General features: G+C 38.8%; 1 protein-coding gene across 1 annotated transcript; it reads right to left on the minus strand.

Annotated features, from left to right (window-relative positions):
• Positions 1 to 6,596: 6,596 nt before the first annotated feature.
• Positions 6,597 to 26,057, minus strand: LOC126969062 (zinc finger CW-type PWWP domain protein 1-like). The gene is made up of 7 exons (XM_050814355.1): positions 26,023 to 26,057; positions 22,583 to 22,607; positions 22,126 to 22,199; positions 18,872 to 19,059; positions 12,319 to 12,515; positions 11,319 to 11,886; positions 6,597 to 6,816 (listed from the first exon to the last, which is right to left on the minus strand). The coding sequence occupies exons 1-7, from the start codon at positions 26,055 to 26,057 to the stop codon at positions 6,725 to 6,727; spliced, it is 1,179 nt and encodes a 392-aa protein (XP_050670312.1). The 3' UTR covers positions 6,597 to 6,724.
• Positions 26,058 to 26,255: the final 198 nt, after the last annotated feature.

Consider the following 26,255-nt stretch of genomic DNA (forward strand, 5'->3'; position numbering starts at 1 on the left):
TAAATTAGCATGTAACTCACTTGTCATTGTCATATTATGACCCATTATAAATTCAATGATATTGTAACCACTTAATAAGGTAAATCACTAAACTTAAAAATATTCAGTATTAAGACACTCTGACATAAACTGTGTCTTATCAGTAATTTTATCACTGGCAAATTTGAACAATTAATTATTCTCATATCAGACTGAACAGTGACTTAATAGCTTACACAAGTGGTGCAATTGCTCTTAAATTAAATGCAAAAGCATAAGTTTTATTAATACAATACCTCCATAAACTACATAGTGATTTTTTAATGTTGCTAAAATATGAACTGATCACAGTGGAGTCATGAAAATGAATGTTAATTTTTTTATCACAATAACAAGAATGTAGGTAGAAATATAGTTCATTTTAATCAGGCTCTATAAAGTAGGCAAGTACAAATTCAACTAGCATGAATGAATAGTCTTGATTTTGCTTCATCAGGAGTATTTGGATACATCATAATATTATAATAGTTCAAGTCGCTTGTATCGTAGTTACACTTACCGGTGATCTTATAGGAACAATATTTCCGTCGTCACCGACATAAAATTGTGGTTGTGCAGCTTGCCGCAAACCTTGATAACCATGTTCGAGTTCTGTATACGACATTGCCTGGTCACTACAACTATTTATTGTGAATTGTCTACCGCAGCTGCTGATGTCTTACATTATCTAGTTAGGAAAAACTAACCCATAAACTCAGAAAAAACAATATGGTAATTCCTAACTAATATGAAATGTTATAAATAATGTATACACATGAAACTAAAACTAGAAATAGTTGAGGAATAAGGAGTTAAACTCTCCATAGAAATCAAAACATTAAAAATAATATTTGTGTCACAGAGTACCTTTTTATAAGAGTAAGATTTGTGTTGTCGGCTGTCGCTGCGGTATAGCTTTTTTTTTTAATTTTATGACCTGGAAAGTGGGAACTAAGCAAATATATTTACTCAAAAAGTACTCAACTTAGACAAAGAATTTGACTAAAACTCAGTGCACCCTGCAGTGTACAGGAGAAAAACAAATACGATGTGTACATGAAATGTAATTTTGTATAACACGTATAGGGAAAGTATCATAGACGTCTTACTCATTGAAGAAGAAATTAGTGACTTTTGGTTACTATGACTACAAAGAAAAAGTAGAAGATAATAGAGATTTGAAAGAACATGAAATTGATGAAACTGAACAGGAATTGAACAATGATGAAATATTTGTTGACGCAAATACAGAAACAGATGAAACAGATCCGACTAGTTCTACTGCTAAAAGACAGAGAAAACCACCAGCATGGCATCAAGATTATGAGATGGATGCTGAACAATCATTCCTCTGTGAAATAGACGAGAACATGGATGAATGGCAACAATAAGCGAGATTGAATCTCATCTTAAAAATAATACTATGAAAATTGTACACAGGAACGAAAGCAAAAATTTGAGTTATAGTAAAATGATTTTAAAATATAAATATAATGCAATGGGAGAAATAGATAGACGAAAAGCACGACTTGTGGCGTGTGGGTTTAATCAGAAAGAAGGAGTTGATTACACTGAAACATTTGCACCTGTTGCAAAAATGAGTACTCTTAGAATACTTATTGCACATGCAATTGAAAATAAATTTAAGTTCTCCCAACTAGACGTGTGTACTGCATTTTTAAACGGCAATATAGATTAACAAATTTATATGAAAAAGCCGAAAAATCTGGATAAAAAAAATCTTCAGCGGATCCTTGCTTGTATATATTAGAAAAAGGAGGAGAAAAGCTGTTTGCAAACATTTATGTGGATTACTTAATACTAGCATATAAATCAGAAATGTTGTTACGAGAAGTCAAAACAAAACTGCAAAAAGTTTTTGAGTTATGAGATATGGGTTCACTCCATCATTGCCTGGGCATACAATTCACCCAAGTAGGGGGAGAAATAACATTGTCACAGAAGAATTATATTGAAAATTTAAGAAATAAGTTCAACATGGCTGAATGTAAGTCAGTGTCAACGCCCATGGAGACTGGTCTGAAACTGGAGAAGGGTAATGGACTCACAGAGATGGAGAATATACCATACCAAATGTTAATTGGATCTCTAATGTACCTCGCTGTAGCCACAAGACCAGATATAATGTTTGCTGTTAGTTATTTGAGCCAATATAATACATGTTTTGATAATACACATTGGCAAACTGCAAAAAGGGTGATTCGTTATTTAAAAGGAACGAAGAATGTAACCATCAGATATAAACAATCAGGAATGGCACTAACAGGCATGGCTGACGCTGACTGGGCAGCATGTACCGTTGACCGTCGTTCATATACCGGTTATATTTTTAAATATGGTGGTGGCCTTATATGTTATGCAACAAAGAAACAAAGAACAGCGGCTTTGTCAACAGCAGAAGCCGAATATATGGCGATGACAGAAGGAACAAAGGAAGCTTTACACTTGAAATATCTGTTGGAAGATATTGGAGTTTTTCAACAAACTGTTACGATCTATAATGATAATTTGGATGCACAGATGTTAGCAAACAATCAAATGACTGGTAAAAGATCGAAACATATCAGTATAAAGGAACATTTTATATGGGATTTTGTCCAGAAGAATTTAGTGACCATCCGTTACAAGGACACAGAACATATGGAGGCAGACCTTTTTACAAAGGCATTACCACAACCAAGATTGTTAAAGCTTCTAAAGATGATAGGCGTCACTCAGACCTGATGGTCATCGTGAGGGGGAGTATCATAGAGGTCTTACTCATTGAAGAAAAAATTAGTGACTTTTGGTTACTATGACTACAAAGCAGTCATAAAAGTTATTACGTTGTCATGAGAATAAAATGTTGTAATTAATTTATAAAGTTGTTTTCTTATATTATATAATGGTGATTGCACTGATTTATTCATAGTCTACTGCTGATACTCTGCTCTATCTCAAAGGAAAGGAAAATCACTAAGACTAAACATAGTATGTCGGCGAAACACATCTCGATAATATTAAATCTTAAAATTAAGTATTATCTTTTTGATGTTGCAAGAAATGTTCCAGCAATATTTTAAATACAGAAATACCAATAAGAGTCTGCTACGCTAGTTTTGAGAAATTTTATAAATAATCACCTACATTATTATTTACACAGCAGTGTATTAGTGTCAGTGAACGTAAATAAAACATGGAAGCATTTCTGACACTTTAAAATAGCGCAACTAAAACTATAACCATTAGTAGGCACCAGTTTACCAGTGGGAGGCTCCTATGCACAGCATGCCGGCTAGATTATGGGTACCACAACGGCGCCTATTTTTGCCGTGAAGCAGAAATTTGTAAACATTACTGTGTTTCGGTTTCAAGGGCGCCGTAGCTAGTGAAATTACTGGGCAAATTAGACTTAACATCTTATGTCTCAAGGTGAGCAGCGCTATTGTAGCATCGCTCAGAATTTTTGGGGTTTTTAAGAATCCTGTGTGGTACTGCATTGTATTGCGTAGGGCGTATCAATTACCATCAGCGGAACGACCTGCTCGCCTCATTTTCATAAAAAAAGGCACGGCTTACAAACTGTACCGGCACTCGGAATAGTTCGGTTAGGCGAGTGAGTACTAGATGGATTGGATCGTGGTCGGGCGGGATTTTAAAAACATATAAAACTAGAATTAAAAATACATTCATGTGTTGTATTTCACGTTATATCTAATTAAGCTTCCTTTAAGACAGGGGTCGTATAAATAATGGATAAAAGCTGTTCAATTACAGACATGGAAACATATTACTAATGATACCTAACAAGACATCTCAATTGTGATCACTACATTTTAGAAATAAAGATTTCTATTTATCCAATATGAAACTCACGGTGCTTTCTAAAAGCGCTGTACTAATTAGTACCAGAACAATTTATTTGGCTCTATGGCAATATGATTTTGTTCCATGACGTACTAAATTCCTTAAAAAAACACGGCTTTAGTTTTTCAAGAGTTTGTAAGCTCTACATTGCAAGATGAGACTTGCTGGTATTTTCAAGTTTGTAAGCTACACTGCAAGAAGAGACTGCTTGATATACTCATCTTGCCATAAACAAATTTTATTTACGATTTTTCATATGTTATTTATGATTGATCAAGTATATCTTAAAAATATTTCAAATATAAAATTATGTTCAGTGTAACAATAACAGGCATATAGGCAGTATATCACTACTCGTATCACTTGAAATAATAAATTGAGATCCGCACGTACTTAGTCTAATGTAGTACTCGCATTAATCACCTGCACTGGAACAAATCAAACTGGAAATTAGGCTTTATACTCCCGTAAAAATCGTAAACATCATACAGACAGCTCGAATATCTTGTAGATTTATCACTCTGGTTTTTTGTTAAAGATTTAAATAGTATGGCCGGCTATTTTCATGTTCGTAAAAAATATTGGGTACCTATTGATGGCTGGCGAGCATCAAATTATAAATTATGTTACACATCTAATGTGATGTTATGCCACCAGATCAAAAACTCTCAAAAAGGCCATTTTTTTTTTTCAAATTCTTTTTTCTGGAATGTACTTAAACCGCACTTTATTTAAATTTGAAGGTTTATTGTATATATCGACGCAAATAATACAACACACCTATTATAAAAACGAGAATAATTCAGTTAAACTAATTTTAGTTGAAATTAGTTCATAATTTATCCTCTAATTACATTGTGACGTAAAATTATTGTAAAAACCAACACGAATTGAAAACACGTGCACGTGCACCGAGTCCTATAAATACAGCCGCACGGTCGACACTTGAGTCAGTCGTGCTCGGGCTGTCGAAACGAAAGTAATAAAATACTTACTCGTGTAGTTTTCTTTGGAAGAACCAATGAGTGGTCTTCAGCGGGATAGCAGTTGTGATGTCAACAGTGGTGACGTCACACCTTTTGAGAAACAATACCCTCTGTAATTCTTTCCTCGTCATCAGAAGTGGGATACGACCTGATCAACTGCGACAAACCAACATCCAGCAGAAGGGACCGTTGGTAGATAACAATACGCCATTGGAAGCAGTGGAATTGTGATTAGACACGTACACACCACAGATCCATACGAGTGTCTGGAGAATGGTACCTCTGAGCTAATCATATCATAAACTTGGATAACCACGGACCCATGATGTATCCATAAGAGAACCATGGAGATACCATTGGGAAGCCTTGTGGAATTGTGATTAGACACGTACACACCACAGAATATCTGGAGAGTGGTACCTCTGAGCTAATCATGTCATAAACTTGGATAACCACGGACCCATGATGTATCCATAAGAGAACCATGGAGATACCGTTGGGAAGCCTTGTGGAATTGTGATTAGACACGTACACACCACAGTGTTACCTCTGACCTACTCACGTTACACACTTAACCACGGACTCTTGATGGATACACAATGTGAACAGTTTTATTCTATAATTCAAAACATCCTGATGATAACCTTTTATTAATCTACGAGAACTCTACGAGACCCGCCGAGAACTCTACGAGACCCTCCTAGAACTCTACGAGACCCTCCGAGAACTCTACGAAACCCTCCGAGAACTCTACGAGACCCTCCGAGAACTCTTCGAGAACCTTCGAAAAGCCTCTTAAAAATTTTATATTTTTGCAGTTCAACGAGAACTCTACGAGAACCTATGAGAATCTCCAAGAACTCTACAGGAACCACTGAGAACCCTCAGTTATAATTATAGCATTTGTGTTTATGTAACTACAACATAGCAACTCAAGTTGATAACAGATGCACTACTCAGAAAAACTTTCTATACTTGCAGGTCAACAAGAGCAACGAGAATCTGCGAGGACTCTGCGAGAACCTCCGAAACCTCTACGAGAATCTCTGAGAACTCTGCGAAAAACTACCAATCCTCTACGAGAATATCCGAGAACCTCCCAATTCTCTAAGAACATCTTTGAGAAATCTACGAGAACACTCAATCCTCTACGAGAATCTTCGAGAACTCAACGAGAACCTTCGACAACCTACGGTTACAATAACAGTCGATAAGAACTAACGAGAATCTATAAGAATCCACTACAACTTACAAATACCAACCAGGCTGGTGCAGAGCGCGCACCGCCTGTCAGAATGGCCGTATCGGCGCAAATACTACAACACACCTATTATAAAAACGAGAATAATTTAGTTTAACTAATTTTAGTTAAAATTAGTTCATAATTTATCCTCTAATTACATTGTGACGTGAAATTATTGTAAAAAACAACACGAATTGAAAACACGTGCACGTGCACAGAGTCCTATAAATACAGCCGCACGGTCGACACTTGAGTCAGTCGTGCTCGGGCTGTCGTACGGTGCGGGCCTCTCTGGGACGTCGTAGCACTGCCCGTTGAATAAACGAAAGTGATAAAATACTTACTCGTGTAGTTTTCTTTGGAAGAACCAATGAGTGGTCTTCAGCGCGATAGCAGTTGTGATGTCAACAGTGGTGACGTCACACCTTTTGAGAAACAACGTCACTTCTTTCCTCGTCAAATATATATAATAATAACACAAATTCTTAGAACAATTGAAATTTTATTTAAACATCGCTAAATAGTCCATTGTTAAAATAACATTATCGAATATCTCAAGCAAAATATAATATAAGATTTAAGTAGTCCTTTTTATAAATTACATAAGTTATTAAAATTCAAAACCATCGCTCTCATCGCCATCAGCAGCGTTTCCTCGAGCTGGATGATTAGATTCTTCAGGCAACGTAATTTTCTCGGGTACTGCAAAAAAATAAATGATATGAATTTTGGAATAATCCTTTTGTAAAAAAATATTATAGTATTGTTAATATAAATTAAAGAATACCTAATTGTACCCATACGGTGTAGATATATTTTGTTTGTTTCAGTAAGTCTAACACATCTGTTTGTACGACGACAGGTTGACGAGAGTGGTCTGGTGTGATCGGAGTTATACCACAATAAGCTTATCTTTCGAAGTTTTAAAGTGCGTTAGGACCCAGTTTTCCTGGTTGTATAGTGAATATTTTTATTAAATATTATTATACTCATTTAATTATTACACTGTGTAAAAAGTACCCGCTACATTTAAATAGGTACACAGAAATGTGGTAGAATTTAACAATTTATGTTTATTAATACCTACTTATTATTATTTATATATTTATAAGAGGTGTAACCACGATAAGAATAAAGAAGTAAAGAGTCGAAAAAAATTATTTATTGATTAGAAAACCCAGAAAAATCTTATTACCTAGTCTTGCCATAAATACTGAAAAAATATAAAAATACTGAAAAAAAATTCTTTCTGTGGTCTCTTTTGACTAAAATACAGTTCTTTAAACGTTGAGGCCAGTTATCATTAGAAGCACTCACTCTTTTCATGGGAAAATTCTTCACTGCCAATCGTACGGATTGTTATAGAGACTCCAAATTATCATGGCGTTGAGAACAAGCTGTACTCTCTAAAACTGACCATTAATCATAATCTAGCGGATTAAGATCGGGACTAGACGACGGCCAGTATTCAGCTATGCTGAAATCCGAAACCTTCGTTTCTAACCAAGACTGCGTAGACCGAGCTTTATGACCCGGCGTCGAGTCTTGCTCGAGAGACCATTCTTGGTTTTTGAACATAGTGTTGTTAAGGAGCTTCACTACCTTCTCGAGAATGGTATTTTGATACACTCGTGCCCATGTTGTGATACCTTTTACACAAAAGTCTAGCTCAGTCACTCCTCCATAGCCACGTTGCACTCCGTCGACTCATTGAGAACCTTCCTTAGAGCTTTGAGCATAAATACGGTCATTTTGTTTGTTAAAATGTTGCTAAAAGTAAAAAAAATTCTCATCCGTAAAAAAAAAATCTGAGAAAACACCGCTTCAGTAGTTGTTTCGATTTTACCACCGTATTCTTTTTTAAATTATCACTTAAGAAATTACCAGTTTCCCCGGGGCGTAAAAGAAGTCAGGGGAGTCCCAGGCCCATGGGTATCGTAAGAGGCGACTAAGGGCTTTTAAGAAGTGGGAGAGTCACGCTGCCGTCTTTTGACGTCAGCACAATCGGGCCAGACTCGTCCGGGCTAATTGCCACACTCGCACAGAATACCGGCGTGAAGTAGCGGCCTAATGCCGCTATGTTTCGCATTGGTTAGTGTTGAGGACCGGTGGACACCCCCCCCCCCCCCCCTCTCCACCCGAATATGACAGCGGATCTTCAAAATATTTTACCCCAGGAGGGTACCTAGGACTAGGAGATATACCTAGCGATACGTCATTTTTAACGTACCCCGGGTACAAAATTGAGCACAATTTTTTGCCTCATGCCGGGGTATGTGTGTACGTTAGGGAGGATATCTGATGTCGCCGTCTCGGCAATTTTGAGGGTAGGGACCTGTCCACTCTCTGGCTCCGCGTAGATTTAGAGGACCGCGTCCGCATCTATGCGTGTGTCTCCAGGTCCCATGGTGGCAACGCAGAAACCGATCATCTCATGGGCTGCGTTCAAGCGGCAATTGACGACGCGCTTGCAAAGATCCCCTCCACTGAAATCGTACTCTTGGGTGATTTCAACGGGCACAATGCCGAATGGCTTGGATCACGTACCACAGACTACGCAGGGCGATCGGTGCATAATTTTGCATTGGCGTATGGTCTGTCCCAATTGGTTGAGTCGCCAACGCGGCTCCCGGATATGGATAGCCACATGCCGTCCTTATTGGATCTTCTTCTGACTACACATCCCGATGGTTACCAGGTCTTTGTCGACGCCCCTCTCGGAACGTCCAACCATTGCCTGTTTAGGAGTGTAGTGCCAATTCGACGCCAACGTCGCAGACCACCAGCGACCCGCCGCGTTTGGCACTACAAGTCAGCAGATTGGGATAGGATGCGTTCGTTTTTTGCATCCTACCCTTGGGGCAGGGTTTGTTTCCCTTCGGATGATCCTAGTGCCTGCGCCATTGCCGCCACAGTAGCCGATATGATACTACAGGGCATGGATATTTTATACCAAGCTCTGTAGTACCGATCGGTGGCAGATCACAGCCCTGGTTCGATGCGTCAGTTAAAGCAGCATCTGACTGCAAAAAACAGGCGTATCGAACTTGGGTTGGGGCGCTGGGCACAAAGGATCCGAACTGCATAGTTCTTAAGAGGAAATACAACCGTGCCTCCAGATTTTTCGCCCGTGCAAAGTCAAAACACGTCATCAAGATCGGCGAGCAGCTTTCCAGTTACCCGACCGGAACACGCAAGTTCTGGTCGTTGTCGAAAGCTGCTATTGGTAACTACAGCCAGCCGTCCATGCTGCCGTTGCACATGAGGAATGACACCCTGGCCCATACGGCAAAAGAGAAAGAGATCTCTTGTGCGCTCTTTTCGCCTCCAACTCGACTCGACAACGGAAAAACACCGCCGACCATCCCGCGGTGTCAGAGCTCTATGCCTGAAGTACAGTTCAGACAGAAAACTGTTAGGCGAGCTCTGTTTTCGTTGGACGTCAGGAAGTCGAGCGGGCCGGATGGCATTTCTTCAATCGTGCTTAGAACGTGTGCCCCTGAGTTGACGCCGGTGCTAACGCGTTTATTCCGGCACTCTTATTCAAAAGGCGTAGTCCCTGACTCATGGAAGTCAGCTCTTGTCCATCCAATCCAAAAAAAGGAGACATTTCGGATCCAGCAAATTACAGGCCTATTGCTATTACCTCCCTGCTCTCCAAAATCATGGAGAGCATAATAAGCCGTCAGCTCTTGGTATACCTAGAGGGTCACCAGTTGATCAACGACCGACAATACGGGTTTCGCCATGGTCGGTCGGCAGGTGATCTGGTATACCTAAGATATAGATGGGCTGCGGCCATTGAAAGTAAGGGGGAAGGCCTGGCAGTTAGCCTGGATATAGCGAAGGCCTTTGATCGTGTATGGCACAAGGCGCTCCTCTCAAAACTTCCATCATTTGGGCTTCCCGTTGCTTGGGCTTGTCGCTTCATTGTGTGTCTTCTACCGCATTTATCACGGGGAGTGTTCCGAAGAGCTGTTTAACCTGATTCCTGCCGCCGAATTCCACCTTCGCACGACACGCCACAAGTTAGGTTATCATCCTCACCATCTGGATGTGTGGCGGTCCTCCACAGTGCGGTATTCAAGGAGCTTTCTTCCACGTACTACAAAGCTATGGAATGAACTTCCTTGTGAGGTGTTTCCGGGACGATACGACATGGGTACCTTCAAAAAAAGCGCGTACACCTTCCTTAAAGGCCGGCAACGCTCCTGTGATTCCTCTGGTGTTGCAAGAGATTGTGGGCGGCGGTGATCACTTACCAACAGGTGACCCGTACGCTCGTTTGTCCTCCTATTCCATAAAAAAAACACTACGTGGACGGCCCGATCTTTTTTTGTCACAAACTGAGGTACTGACTCATGGTGTAATGCAATCACAGCGATTCGGTTCTCTTTATCACCCCACTCCATTTTAATATCGCAAAATATTGTACAATGTATTGGCGCCAAAATGAGAAAACACAATGAACAATCATATAAAAATGACAGATTCCAAATTCAAATGAAACATTTTTTTTATTTTTTATTGTAACAATATATTTGGCCAGACTAAGTATTGATCAACACAATCAGTTCAATGACTTCGGAACGCATAGGGAACAACATATATACCTAATTGATTGATTTTTTTTATTTATAAAGGAGAAGTAGGAGATTAACGCACAACGTGTCATCTGTCAATTAACTTTGAAAGTTGAAAGGTAATTAATTACTTTTCAACTTTCGATTTACTTTCGTCATTGTATGTATTGTGTTTTGTACAATGACATTTAATTATTGTTAGGTACAACAAAGAATTTGTTACTAGCTTATATATTTGAAACGGCCTAATGTCTAATATTTGTAGGTACTGTCTAGTTTCGTAACTATCAAAGGTCCTTCCATGAGGGTGATTGCGGTGTGTTTTGCCCATTCTTGCACTGCGTGCTTGATCTCGCAGTTCGCACCGCGCGATATTACAGGGGACGCAATCGCCCGGCGGTGAGTATGTACTAACACGGCAAGAGTGTATACCGGTACGTTACTCCGTTTCAAATAAAATATAGTCGATAATGTCTCACGAAAGTTTTAATAATTTCATTATAACAAGCTTTTTTTCAAGCTAAAATTTAATCTCCGAGGAAACAATAAATTTAATGATTTTTTCTTCAATTCTTCAAATGAATACTTAGTACTTATAATTAATGTAACTTAAATTAGTACCTTTATTATTTTCCTGGAATCCCTCATCTAAATCGAACTGCACAATCAAAGACGAATTCATTTTTGTGTTGGTGTTTAATTCATTACATTCCACGCCATCCATACAGTGTTCTTTAACACTGGAATTTATATTATTATTGTCCTTTGAAACTTTGTTTTTCGAAGCAAGAGTTAAACTATCTTTCTTCAATGAAGGTTTTTTGTTTTTAACAGCAACTTTTTCTGTAACTTCACTATTCTCATCTGAATTTGATTCATCAGAGAATGTTATATTAAATTTCCTCTTCAAACGATCTTGGTGTCTTCTCAAAATATTCTTAGGTGTTTTAGGGTATTTAATGGGTCCCTTGTATCTTGCAATAAAACTATATTTCTCTAATCGTTTAGGCAAGCATAGTTTTTTAGCATCTTCTGCCTGATAAGCAGCTACTTCGAGGCGATGTTGAAACGCCTTATTTTTAAGCATTTTTTTCTGCATCTTATCATTTCCTAACGGACGCAATTCATTTGGCGCCAGCCATGCTCGTGTAACTTCATTAGAGTCGAAGAATACAACATTATAATGAGTCTGAAAAAAATTTAAAATCAATAAAAATGGAAGTAAGAGTAGGTCCACTTGAAGTTAAGCAGCATCACATATACACATATAACAGTGTCAATATGATCTAAGTAAATGGTAATGCGATACAACACGCGCTCCGGTTTTAAATCGCTCCTTATGCTCTGTAATAGTATAGTCGTCCAGTGTCGTTACTAAGCTTTACTACAACCGCATGAAAAGTTAAAAAAATTACACGCACTATTTTTTCCAAATTAAACCCTTATTAAGCGGTTTATCTTGTTCTATCTATTAACTATTATTTTAAAATGTAATGAGGATTTACTGTGATTCTCATTCAATCGGTGAGACAACAGCTCTTGAAGATTGCATCGTATAGAGGCGAAACTTAAATTGTCTAAGTGATTTTAGCAGAATTTACACTTAAAGGTAGTCACATACGGGTATATCAGAGAAGCCATCTAGCCAGTAGTACTGCTCCGTGTCGGGACAGTCGTCAACCATCGCTGGCCACCAGGGCCACCCAGGCAGGCGAGCCAGTACGAGCGACCCAGCCGAGTATTCACTGTGTATTAAATCTTCTTCGTCATGAGCTTCGATTTCCATCTCTGGCGCTGAACAACTTGCTAAATTTGAATCTGTTGAAAATCATAGAACGGTATAAGGACCTTAATTTTAAAAGCATGGTTGAGAAAAAATTACTAGATTATCACTAAATTGATTTATTTTATCAGAAAATTTAAAAATACTATCCTTAGATAATCTAACAAAATTAATTAATTACAAATAGAAAATATCATTAAGATCGCTATCGGCAGGTAAGGTGCCCATGAAGCTGGCAACGTTACCTCTTTGTATAGCCAAACTTATCCTTTGACAGAGGTACGTACCAGATCTTGGATCACCTGTTAAATCGGTTAGATGCCTGGATAGCTCTTTTACGAGTTTTTGTGCCGATGAACCCCAAGGACCCATCGTCTCCACCCCAAAGTGAACAAATATGTATCCATCACCGAGTGATGCATATTTCCTCCGCTTTAGGTTTTCGGCAGATTCCGCCGCTGCACCTCCCGCTCTAGATGAATGTTCAATATGAGAGGGGGCTAGCGTGTCCACACAAGTCGCATCCCACACCAGTGGCTTTCCACGACTCCAAGGAATCAACGTCATGCCATCAGGCCTCTTACCATCATCACGTGAAATTCCATTCGGCTCTAGGATAGCCGGCACGTTGACGGTAGTAAAGGCCCGACGCAACACGTCGTTTAAGGCGGCATGGCGTGAGAGTCGGCCCGCACTGCGGCGGCAAGATAAGCCATGGTGACCAAGGCTGTCTACATTGCCTCCGCAGCGGCACATATGGGGAACTGTTCTAGGGATACCCTGGGCGTAAACCAACTGCGATTGAGAAGCTGGAACTATCGAGAAGTGTCTCTATGTTACTCGAAGGAATGGCCTGAAGCCAGTACCCTGAATCTCGTTCACTAACAGCAATAAAACGAGCCTGATCCGAAATATTGTGACTTGATAATAATATCCTTTTGTGAATGATTTTGCACTGTGGCTCATCCCAAAGCTTTTGTGGTCGAATGTTTAAAGGGTAATTTTTATTTGGACAGGCAACTTTCCAAGCATTTTTAGCAGTTTCCGCATACACTAGTGACAGGGACCCTAATGACGGGGAGATAATTTTATCATATAAAGTGCTGACACTGTGAACAGAAGATAAGAATGCTGGTAAGGATATACTAGATATTTTTCTGATGGCAATTCCACCAAAACGAATGGGCAGAGAAGCCTGGCACCAAGAAATATCAGACAATGAACAATTTAATATTTTTGATAGTAAATTTCGTAGAGAATCGTCCAAACTTGACAAAAGTATCTCATGATTCCAAAGAGGGCAACATCGGAGAACATAAGTTAGCTTGGGGACAAAAAGACAAAACCGAATTATATGATAGGCCATGTTACTTACTTACTTACCGCTTACTATGCATACTATGTATGCATAGTAACCGGTCTGAATATTGTTCAAATTTTGAATTTTGTTCAGATTAGATTACTTATTTTGCGCACTATTATTTGGGTAAAAGCAGTTACCCCGCAGTTAGGCCAAACATATACTGCTTCGATGCCACACCTATAGTGTATGCCCATCACCAACTTTTATTTTGAATTTTGCCATAATGACAAAAACCTTACTTACGAACGCTGCCATGACGATAAGAGATTTATACAATCTTTTGCAAAAAAACAGGCACTTAGGTAATATCCTGTTTCACTGGCATCTTCAGATATTTTCATTATTTTAAGTAGTTTGTATCATCATAATACTTTAAACTTCTTTCTTTTTTTTGTTTTCTGGGTTCTTTGTCACCGCCCTCCGGCCGAATGAATAGTCATATCGCTGTGCGTGTGCGACAGAAAAGCGCGATCGAAAGATAGCGGTGTCCCGTTTTCGCATAGAATATATGAATCAGCGATGACCGTAGTAATAAGTTTTTCGCTAGCTTTCTATTCTTAATTTTATTTATCATTACGAACTCAACTCGTGTTAGCGATCCGGACAAATATTCCTGATTTTTGGTTTGCTATGTTCAGGGTTGGGCAGTATTTGAATTACTTATAATTACTATTACTTTACAATTACATTACTTACATTTTAAAACTCAATTATTTAAAATATAATTTATAATTAATGGTATTTCAAAAACCTGACGCTGATGTATTTTGTAGTTTGTATTTCAAATACTTTTGGCTTCAGAATACATTTATTTATACCTACATTTAGCGATCCTATTAATGGGTGCGTTCTGCAGAAAAGAGCGCTCGATAGTTTTCATAAGCAAAGTGAGAGGCGAAGAATTCAACACCTTGCAATTGATGCCTTAGAGACAAATTACAAAAAACATGAAATAATGCCTGGGAGTAGCAGAAGTAGCAGTACTAGTAAACAAGATGATGATTTTATTGTTTTTGTAAACAAGGACAATGATCATCAACCACAGAAATAAAAAATGGAGTCAGTTAGTAAGTTTCCTAAACGATAAAAGCAAAGAGCTTACCACCCTTGAACGATATACAAATATAAAAAATGTCTTAATACATTATAACAGAAGTTTGTGCCCATCGGGACCAGTAGAAAGGTTGTTTACTTTAGCAGGTTTTATTCATTCCCCAACAAGAGGCTGTTTATCTGATAGTACCTACCTACATTTAAAAATGTAGTGTTCATGAATTTTTTTTTACTGATTAATAAGCTGGGCTGGATTAGTTCTATTTTATTTACAGACCTTAACGGTAGACTGTATTTTGTATTGTATATTTTAAAACACGACTTAAAAATATTTCGTATTTTCAACATATGCGAGATAGTATTTGGTAATTTGTACTTTATTTAATCAAAGCATATATTTTTCCCAGCTCTGGTTATATTAATGTAAATTTATAACGTTACAAATAAATATATTAAAAGAAATAAGCAAGAAGAAGCTACATTGCATTTCGATGGAATTAACGAAAAATGATCCCAGAATCTAAACATCTAGTTGCGTATCTGTTCATTAAATTAAAAAGCAGGCTAAAAACTTAATTTTTTTTTAATAAAAATAAGAAGTAAACGTTTAATATCGACTGTGGCTGAGTCTTGCTAAAATGATATATTGTATTCGTCCGAGCATGCTATTGATGCTGTTCTTAATTGTTTTTTGTTTGAATACGCTCCCACTGCGCAGCAATTACATTCCTTATAGCTCCCTGATGTCATACCGAGCGGGCGGCACCGATCTTACTCTTCGTTTTAGAACATCCCAAATGTGCTCTATGGGATTGAGGTCGAAGACTTCGAGCTGGCCATCCAAACAACAACAACAATAAGCAACAATTTTTCAAACGACGAATCCCTACCTCTTGAATACACGCTTCCACATCGCCAGAACGGTGAGCGCGAGCGTTGTCGTCCATAAAAATCAAATTTTCTCCAAGAACCGTTATTGCGGGTTGTACGTAAGGAAGAAGGACTTCTGATATGTGCATTCAAAGTGCCGTTTTCTATGGATTTACTAACTCCGTACGGTCCAATACATTAACCGCGGCCCAAAATATACCTGAGCCTTAAGGGGTTATTTCTTCAAAGCAAACTTCTACAAAACGTTTCCCTAGCCTTCGCAGTCCTCGCCGACGTCAGTCCTCATCATATAGTGATATTCTGGGTTCATCCTAGAGTAATACTCTTCTTCCCCAGTCCTCTTGAGTCCATGTCGCACAATTTCGAGCGAGGCTAAGTCTAGCAGCTCTGTGCTCGCAGAGTAATTTAGGGCCACGAGTTGGACGGCGACTGCATATATTGCAAGCGAGAAGCCTCCTCTTGACAGCCCATAAGCTGCTTTGCACATCTCTCACTTCCTCTAGAGTCTTTTTGAGGTTGACATAAGATTTGCTATTTCTCAATGCCTCCTTCACCAGGAAGCGATCATCTCGAGCTTCTGTGCATGGTTTTCTACCAATGGAACCAGTTTATTGATATCGTTGTTGAGTCTTCTGAACAGTCGAACGACTTACATTTAGCCTCTGGGACACCGGACACCTTTTTATGGAATAGGAGGACAAACGAGTGTACGGATCATCTGGTGACCAGTGATCACAACCACCCACATTCTCTTGCAATACCAGAGGATTAACAGGAGCGTTGCCGGCCTTTAATGAAGATGAACGCGCTTTTTTAGAAGGTACCCATGTCGTATCGTCCCGGAAACACCTCACAAGGAAGCTCATTCCACAGCTTTGTAGTACGTGGAAGAAAGCTCCTTGAAAACCGCTCTGAGGAGGACCGGTTGGATTGAGGATCGCCACACATCCAGATGGTGGGGATCATATCCTAATTTGTGGCGCGTCGTGGGAAGGTGGAATTCGGCGGCAGGAATCAGGTGAAATAGGTCTTCGGAACACTCTCCGTGATAAATGCGGTAGAAGACACACAATGAAGCGACGTCTCTACGCAACACCAAGCGATCCAGCCGTTCACAGAGCACTGGGTCCCCGAAAAGTCGAGCTGCTCTGCGTTACACGCGGTCAAATGAATCGAGCTGATACTGGGGTGTGCCAGACCAGAGTTGACTGCAATACTCCATGTGTGGCCGCGCTTTGTAGAGCGCTAGAATTTGGGCCGCCTTGAAGAATTGCCGTGCTCTATTTATGACGCCCAGCTTCTTCGATGCCTTCAGAATAGATTCACGCGCACGGCCACCGGAGAGCCGCGGTTCGTTCGTAACGTAGATCTCCATCGCGATCTTGAGCTGCCGACCATCGCTCAACATTTCAAGGAAATATCGCGACGCTACTTTGATAAGGCGGCCGAGCACCCTAATATCTTGGTGAGGGAGTCATGTGCTTACACTCCACTAGACCTTAGTCTGAACAAACAGAGGCGACCTCAACACGTACTAGTCGACCCGGACGACTATATTACGATCGCGAACGCGACACCAACACCATCACTGACACCTACACCGAACCAACCACACCGCCCTCGTAGACGTAGGCGCGGCCATGTACAACGAACCGCTGCAACTCGTCACTTTGACGATTTCCAGCGGCTGCAACCTAATATAATATGATTCACACACTTTGTTAGAAGCCCGACGAGATAGTCCTGTAATCGTTTAACACCACTCACACTCACATCACAAATCACACACTTACATATACTCACACATATTTACAAACATATATACATATATATATATATATATATATATGTGTGTGAAATCTCTTCAAACCTAGAGTCCACTGTACTAACAGATATATTATCTCGTTAGTGATCTTCTCTCCATCCAGCCTAGTGAGCAGGCGGTCCAAGGTTCGAGTCTCCTTCCGAGACGCCCCGCGCCTGTGAGCTACATTTTCGGCCTCCGAGGCTCCCGCCCGGCTTCGCTGTAAAAGCCTTGAGGGCTATCAGCACAGAGGAGGTATTTAGTCGGTAGGGGGTGTTTACACCCGAGCCCGACATATGGGCCCCGTTTCGGGGTCTTCAATACGTAAATGTATTTTCCTCATCTTGAAAAAGAAAAATATTCGATGCCAATTTGGCTTTGCCCTCCAATTGGCAATCACTCGAGATTTCGAGACCCAGTATTCCCAGACTTTAAGGGGAGTGTTATCGAAGAGCGGTGATAGTTCAAATGGGGTTTTTTTTAGTGGTAAACGCGCAAACTTGAGGCTCCTGGGGGTTAAATTGAACAAGGTTGCATTTACCCCATTCCGCGACCTTCTCAAGAGAGGACTCGATAGAAAACACAAGTTTCTCCTGGCACTGGTCGAGGATTTCCCGAGAGAGACCTGCATGGTCCGTGTATACGGCATCACCAGTGCTGCCGTCTGCATAGCAATGTGTGTTGGCGGTATCAGTTTGGGCGATAACACACAGCCTGGGGGCATTCCAGCGTTCACGTCGTATACCTGTATGCTCCGCCTAGTGAGGAAGCTGGAGGTCCACTTGCATAAGTTCTCGTGAAGCTGAAATGTTGGGAGTTTTGAGAGAAGCGCCTTAAGCCATACACGATCCAAGGCCTTCGCTATATCCAGGCTAACTGCCACCTGCTTTTGATTGCCACCGCCCATGTATTTGTTAGGTATACCAGGAGATGGCCTACCGACCGACCATGGAGAAAACCGTACTGTCCGTAAAAAACCATTTTAGAGACCGCTAAATAATGGTATCAATACTTAAAAATATCAAGGAAATAGGATAATCCGACAATAATTGTCGGATTATCCTATTTCCTAAAAATTATTTAGAGTTAATATGAACTATCAACGATTCCAAATGCAACGCATCCAAACGCATTATGCAAATATCTGCAAATGTCGTTTGTTAAATTCCGACTATATCTTCATATATATGTATAAATAATATAGGAGGTAATTTTTGAATCTAATAAGTTTTCCAATAAAGTAAGACTAATCTTTCACACAGTATTAACCCATCTCTTACCCGTATTCATATTACAGAACCATTTCGCAGGCAACTCATGACGATCCAGAACATGGGCTAGGTAACGCCATTTGTCACAAGTGTCGCACTGAACCCAGAGACCCAGTGTTCGACGCTGCTGCAGCCACTGCAATCTCTGAAGGTGGACCAGACCAGGCGGCGGCTGACTCAGGAAGTCCTTGTATGTCCTGCAGAAAAAAATATGCCTTAGTAAGCGTTAGGTTAGGTTATTTATTAAATAAAGTACAGCATTTATTAAATAAAATTTATAAGATGTTAGCAATATACAATTAAAGCTTATTCTATAGTCAATTTTAAGTAGCGTATTTAAGCTCTGCCCGTTACCCGCACGCATCTAGAACAGGAAATAAAGATGCCTGGGGATCACACAATTTTAGTTCCCAAAGATCTGCACATATTTTATAAGAGATATTTGATACGGGGTATACTAGCTTAGCCATCGCATGTATGTATTTTTTATATTTGTCTTTAAGCAACGCGATCATTGAACGTGATTTTCACTTATTTCAGGTTATTCGATTAACCTAATTGATAGTTAGCGCACGTGTCAAGAATCGAACACAATACAATATTTTCATTACATTGGCCTCGTATCCAGGAACACCATTAAAATTCTGACAGAAATAAGGTATAGAAATAAAAAGACAAAAACAATTACAAATACTGAAGCAGAGAAATAAAATAAGGAATATGACTTTTTTAGTTTATGTTTCTGAAGTGAAACTTCTTTGTAACCTTGAAGGTATATTTTTAACGAATGAAACGCAATAAAGTGACACGAAAATGTGCGAGTTAGGACGTTTTTGTCCAAGAAGAGAGAGCGATCGATTGAGAGAGAGTGAACGTAGCCATGAAGCATATAGCGCCGCTAGGAAGTAGAACATCTTCCCTACTAGCGGTGTATCGTGCAGGTTTAGCGTGCGGCCGCTAGTAAGCCGAACACCTTCCCTTCTAGCGTTGTATCGTGTAGGTTTACATTATTATTGACAAAAAAAACATTAGATAACAGATAAGTATAAATATAAACGAGAATTACAACTAGTTTGCCAAAGAAGTTTCACTTCTAACATGTGTATTTTGTATGCTTTTTTCAACTAAGTATAATTTATTTTGACCGGAATTGAACTTATAATTTTGGCCGATATCAGTACGGAACTTGCTCTTCTCCTTTCTGTTTATAATAATGTAAAATCGGTGTGGATCAAATTATTCGACCAAGCATATTTTGATTTAGTGCAAATTAGTTAGGTGTAGCCACTGCTTGTGGCGGCGATATGCGGCGAATCGTTCCCTTCCATAAAATATGGTTGAGACTTGAGGGTGGCGATGTCTGGTCCACGCGTCATGCTCGTGAACGGATTTTGTTTACTCTGGTTCATACTTTTAAAATTAAAATGAATATATTTTATGTATAGTCATTAATCAAATGCTCGCATAATACCTTTATTTATGGTGTATGTGGATTGTATCAATAACTCTTGCGTTTTTACAATTACTTTTTTTTACTTACCACGAGTAAGTTAAACGATGAAGCTGTGATTGATAAGTCCGAAGTACATTAATAAAGCGATTTTGATTTGATTTCATTTATTATGTCCGTAATAGGAAATTATACTGTTCTGATAATTTTTGTTAAAACTCAGCGTAAAAATTTAATGCAAACGGGGAAGCAAATAAGCAATCAAAAATATTATTTTATGATTGTATAATGTATTTACAATTCTAATATCTCATCATCATCATCAGCCGGAAGACGTCCACTGCTGGACAAGAACTCTCCGAAAGATCTCCATGATGATCGGTCCTGCGCTGCCCTCATCCAACGCATTCCGGCAATTTGACCAGAACGTCGGTCGATCTTGTGAAGGGCCTACCAACATTGCGTCTTCCGGTACGTGGTCACCATTCGAGGACTTTTCTGCTCCAACGGCCACCTGTCCGTCAAACTATGTGCCCTGCCCACTGCCACTTCAATCTTGCAAACATTTGGGCCATGTAAGTGACTTTGGTTCTCCGATCCATACTCCTCTCCATTTCTCTCTGAGTTACGCTCGAGCTACGTTACGTATATGTAATATATATAATGTATATGCGTAAAAAAATTGTAAATTGTACTGTAAAGTAGGTATCCCTAGTCTGTTATAAAAAAAATCCGACGGGGCAACGACTTTCAGATCAAACTTGGATAGTGATCTAAGCTCGTAATAAATAAACTTGTCAGTGTATTATTTTAGGGATGGAGATATTTACTGTTTATAAAAAGACTCCAAGTTTGTAGTTGGTGGCATTAGCGTTACATTTAAAAAATCAATAGCATTTCTATTTTTTTTTACTCACTTTAACGAAATATATGAAATTATTTTGTCTTCTAAAATGTTAAAGGAAATTTAGAATAAGGAAAATATCTGATTAAAATTTTGGTTGATATGATAAATTAGAATTAAGTTTAGAATCTTAGATTTGAAAAAGTAACAGCAAGTAAATATAAGTAATAAATAACAATTGCTATAGTCTAGGCTGCATGGCTTTAACTTTTTTTTTTTTGAAAATATAAAAAGAAATGAAACAATATCTTCATATGCAACTAAGGAATCAGTGTTGAGTATACTACTACTATCATCTTGTATTGGTGCCTAAACGCTATACTATCGTTATATCAACAATTTCTCATGTTTGAACAATGGTAAATAATCATATTGATTGTAAATCGCATGCCACAGCTGAACCGTCAAACGGAATACAAAATTACTTAAAATTTCATACGTAAATAAATAAAATTAGCAATAAAAAGGGTTATCGGAATATCTACACATCTCTAAAGGTATGTTAGTATTATATTTAGAAAAAAATCTGTTCCATTTAGCGGCTTTGGGGTCTATCGAGTTCGATTGACATAATATATTGTATAGACTAATTCCATACAGATATTGTTGGGTTGTTAAACTTCCTTTAATCTTAAATTTTTTTAACTTAAAAATATTTTTGTGATAGAAATATAGCTAAGATTGGCAACCATCTTGGTTTTCGGCTTATTAATCAAATGTATGTTATGTTAATGTAAAGCACTTGATGAAGCTACTTAATCAAATAGCTACAGTAAAATACAAAAAATTTGTGAATGCATAACACATAGGAAAAAAAAACTTAAAATTAAGTTAGCTTATATTTTTGGAGGTCAACTTGATTTGAAACGTTTTAGCTGGCTATGATAAAAGTTATAAAAAAAGTAATACCTTTTATCTAATGATTTTCCCGTATAAGGGGTGCTTGATTCCTCTGTACTAGATGGCGGCGGGGTATCTACCACCTGAACATAAAAATACACTATAAACCATGGTGTGAGATAAAGCTGTGGGATAGTGCTAATTTTTTTTATTTATTATCCTTATTACCCTTGGACAATAATTAATAAAAAGTAATAAGTTTTTACTCGTAATCGATCTATAAACTACTGAATACGGATAAAAATTATAATGATTCATACCATTGGTTGGAGTGCTTTTTCAATGGGTTCATCAGCTTTTTCGATTGGTAATTTGGCTTCGTTCATTTTTCAGGCTAGTTTAGGATTTAGATACCTACTTGTACTATCCTTTTTTCTATGGTTGTAAAAATATATACTAATAAATTGCAAGTAATTGAAAGAATGATATGACAAATTTAATTTTTCAAAAAATCTGACGATTTTACCTCTTGAATAGTTTCGAGTCTATTTCTGTTCCCGCCAATTTTTTTTTTTTATTAAAATTTTTTCACGGCCTTATGCCCCGCCAAAATGGATGGAAATGTTACCAACTTATAAATTATATTATTATATACAATGTGTACATAATATATAATTCATACTGTCGAAAATTAAATATTGTGACAAAGTTCATTAATTAAAAATTTGCAAATTTCAAATTTTCATGGTGATCGGTTGAACAATTAGAGTTAGAGTAAAACAATATAAGATTATTATACTATGTAACAACGTGTTCACGGCGAGATTAATAAACAACATGCTCGACTGCTTGCGATTTGAACAGACGCACAAAATCGAGGCTACAAAAGTAGGTTGCTTAAAAGTTTGAAACCTTTTTTTTATGGAAGAGAGGACAAACAAGCGTACAGGTCACCAGATGTTAAGTGATTGCCACCGCCCACATTCTCCTGCAATACCAGAGGAATCAGAAGGGCACTGCCGGCCTGGAAGCGCTTTTTTGAAAGGTACCCATGTCGTATCGTCCCGGAAACACCGCACAAGGAAGCTCATTCCACAGCTTTGTAGTACCTGGAAGAAAGCTCCTTGAAAACGGCACTGTGATGGAACGCCACACACCCAGATGGTGCGGACGATATCTTATTTTATGACGTGTCCGTGCGTTGGTGGAATTCGGCGGCAAGAATCAGGTCAAACAGCTCCTCGGAACACTCCCCGTGATAAATGTGGTACAGGGCACAAAATGAAGCAACGTCCTTACGCAACGACAAGCTATCTAGCCGTTCACAGAGCTCTGGGTCCCCAACAATTCAAACAGCTCTGCGTTCCACGCGGTCAAAAGGTTCGAGCTGACTCTCTACTACTATGATAGGGGGCGCCAGACCAGATATGACAGCAATACTCCATATTTGGCAGGACCGCTTTGTAGAACGCTAGAATGAAGAAATAGAAGTAAATATACCTTTATTTACCTTTCCACTTTTATCGCTTCAACTTACCGATGTACCGACCAGTATCCGATGGTACTCACTCGCCTAACCGAACTGATCCGCGTCCCGGTACAGTCTGATAGTTTCAATTGCGCTATTGCGCGTCAGAAATCCTTCCATGTTTTATATGCGTTCACACACTTTACTGGTTGTGATCAAATCAAATGATTTGATCAAGCACGATCGATACTGTATGAGAGGGAGGACCTTACTGTTTGGACATAAATATTAAATATATTCTTTGATTGAGGACACTTGACAGTTGACTCATGACTGACTGACTGCCTAAAAAAAATGGCTGTATGGGCTTGAACCCTTTGCCTGTCCTAATATTGGTCATTGGACGAAAAAAATCAAAAAAAAGTAAAAACACTCTTTGGTAAAAACTAAGACTGCCTAAGGAAAAGGCGGGAAGTTTAGAAGTAGGCGGACGTCCTTTTTTGGCAAAACTTTTGAAAGTTAAATTAATTTGATATTATAGGATCAGTTAAGTTGTAAGGTGTATATATAAGTAGTTAGTGTTTATTATTTATAGTTTTAGTTTTTTTCTCTTCACCTGGTAAGTCATTTTATTGTATTATATGTAAATAGAATTTTTCTCTTGGCGTCCATGTTGGAGCCCGAAGACCCTGGAGGGGCATCCCTCCAGGTGTCTCATGTAGTCACAATAGATGCGTCGGGAATGGAAACGGAAAGTTCAATTATAGATACGGACTGTTCGGAAAACACGAAATCAATTAAAAGAAAGAGAATCTCAGATAGAAATCAAAGGAAGAGAAAAAATCACAGATATAAGGGTCCATCAGATTCCCAATACTCTCCCAATGATTTGAAGGATAATGTTATTCCTAACATGCTTGAGTCTAATGATAAAAACACCGAAATCCACCATAATGAGGCTGTTCAGTCTAATAATATCACAAGTAACCCTCGGTCTGCTCGGTCACTTTACCAAGCGTCAGACCCTGCGCCTTATGTTGTCCATGTTCAAAAAATCTTACTACCAAATCAAACAGGATCTATTCACCCAGTACAATTTGGATTTTTCCTTAAAAAAAGTTTGATAAAAAACATTGTAGAGGGAAGCATCAAAAAGATTGGAAGGAATAGGTTGTCTTTACAATTTAAAACATTTCAGGATGCTAACACATTTCTAGATCACAAATCTCTTGATGTTAATAAATACAAAGCATTTATTCCGGCCTTCACTATCACCCGCATGGGAATTGTGAGAGGTGTGCCATGTGACTGGGATGAGAAAGATATTATAGAAAATATTGAGCTTCCGCAGAACTGTGGAAGCATTTTGAAAGTTCGGAGATTAAACCGAAAGGTATATGATGGAGAGACACCCAAGTTCATTCCAACTGAGACCGTAGTTTTAACCTTTGACGGGAAGGTGTTACCTCCCAGGGTCTTTATATGTTTCAATTCCTTATCTGTAGAGCTTTATATTTTCCCCACGCTGCAATGTTTTAATTGTTGCCGTTTTGGTCACACCAAAATGCAATGCAGAGGCACTCCAAGGTGTTACAAATGTGGTGACAACCACTCAGGTATAAGCTGTGAGACTGAAAGGAATGATGCTGTCTGTATCTTATGTTCTGGTTCCCATTTCGCAACCGACAAAAAGTGCCCGGAGTATGCTAGACAAAAAGCTATTAAGGAAACAATGGCTAGAAACTCTATATCTTATTCAGAAGCCAGTAAAGTCCATCCACCAGTTTCGAAATCTTATGCTGACGTTCTTGCTTCTGCTTCATCGGCCCCTACTGGTCCAACTATTACTTATTCCAACCCCAATAATTTAACAAGCCTTTCTAAGAGTCCCACACAGTCATATAGGAAAACAGTATTCTTGAAACCCAAAGTTCGTCCCAGAAATTCTAGTAAGGGATATGATCAAAAAGCGCATGCAGAGCTTATCCAAGATTACAGCAACATTTCTTCCTTTTCTACAGGTTGTCTCAAAAATTACAATGATTTGTCAGAAATAATAACAAAGGATCTCATCATTTCTATCATTCAGTACCTTTCACAATCTAATATAATTAAAATACCGTCCAACGATGCTGCTACTTTGAAAAGTTTTTTAAATCATGGCCAGTCAGGACCATCCACAAAACCAGTCTCTAGTGATTCAGTGGAATTGCCGGAGTATTAATAGTAAAAAAAGTGACCTAATTTATTTATTGAATAGTTACAAACCATTTGCAGTCTCTCTTCAAGAGACTTGGCTTCGTCCCGGATTCAATTTTAGAATTCCAGGACATATCTGTCTTAGAGAAGACAGAACAGATGGGTATGGTGGAGTTGCACTAATTCTTAGAGGAGGTGTGCCCTTTGTCCACATACCCATCCCTAATCACAGTGATAAATTTTCCATTATTGCTGCTAGTGTAAATAATATTTGTTTTGTAAATATGTATATACCTCACCCTTCCACTGAAGTCTTTGATGATATTTGTAGCATTCTATCTTCACTCCCGCGCCCTATTTTAGTCATGGGAGATTTCAATGCACAACATTCTATGTGGGGAAGTTCTAAGTCTGATCATTATGGGGCTAGAATCTTAGACATCTTAGATGATAATAATTTATGCCTTCTAAACTCTGGCTGTTCTACTAGAAGGTCACAGCCCCATGAGGGTATTAGTGCACCAGACCTAAC

Source organism: Leptidea sinapis, chromosome 17 (assembly GCF_905404315.1).
Source record: "Leptidea sinapis chromosome 17, ilLepSina1.1, whole genome shotgun sequence".
NCBI lineage: Eukaryota > Metazoa > Arthropoda > Insecta > Lepidoptera > Pieridae > Leptidea > Leptidea sinapis.

Excerpts from the sequence above, each read along its gene's own strand:
- LOC126969062 (XM_050814355.1), bottom strand. The coding sequence starts at position 26,057 with ATGCTACAAATATCATCAAAGACTTCAGTGGAAGG. Across the intron at positions 22,608-26,022 it reads TCAAAGACTTCAGTGGAAGG|AAATAGACTCGAAACTATTC; the intron begins GTGAGGTATATA and ends TGGCGGGAACAG. Across the intron at positions 19,060-22,125 it reads GGAAAATCATTAGATAAAAG|GACATACAAGGACTTCCTGA; the intron begins GTATTACTTTTT and ends TTTTTTCTGCAG.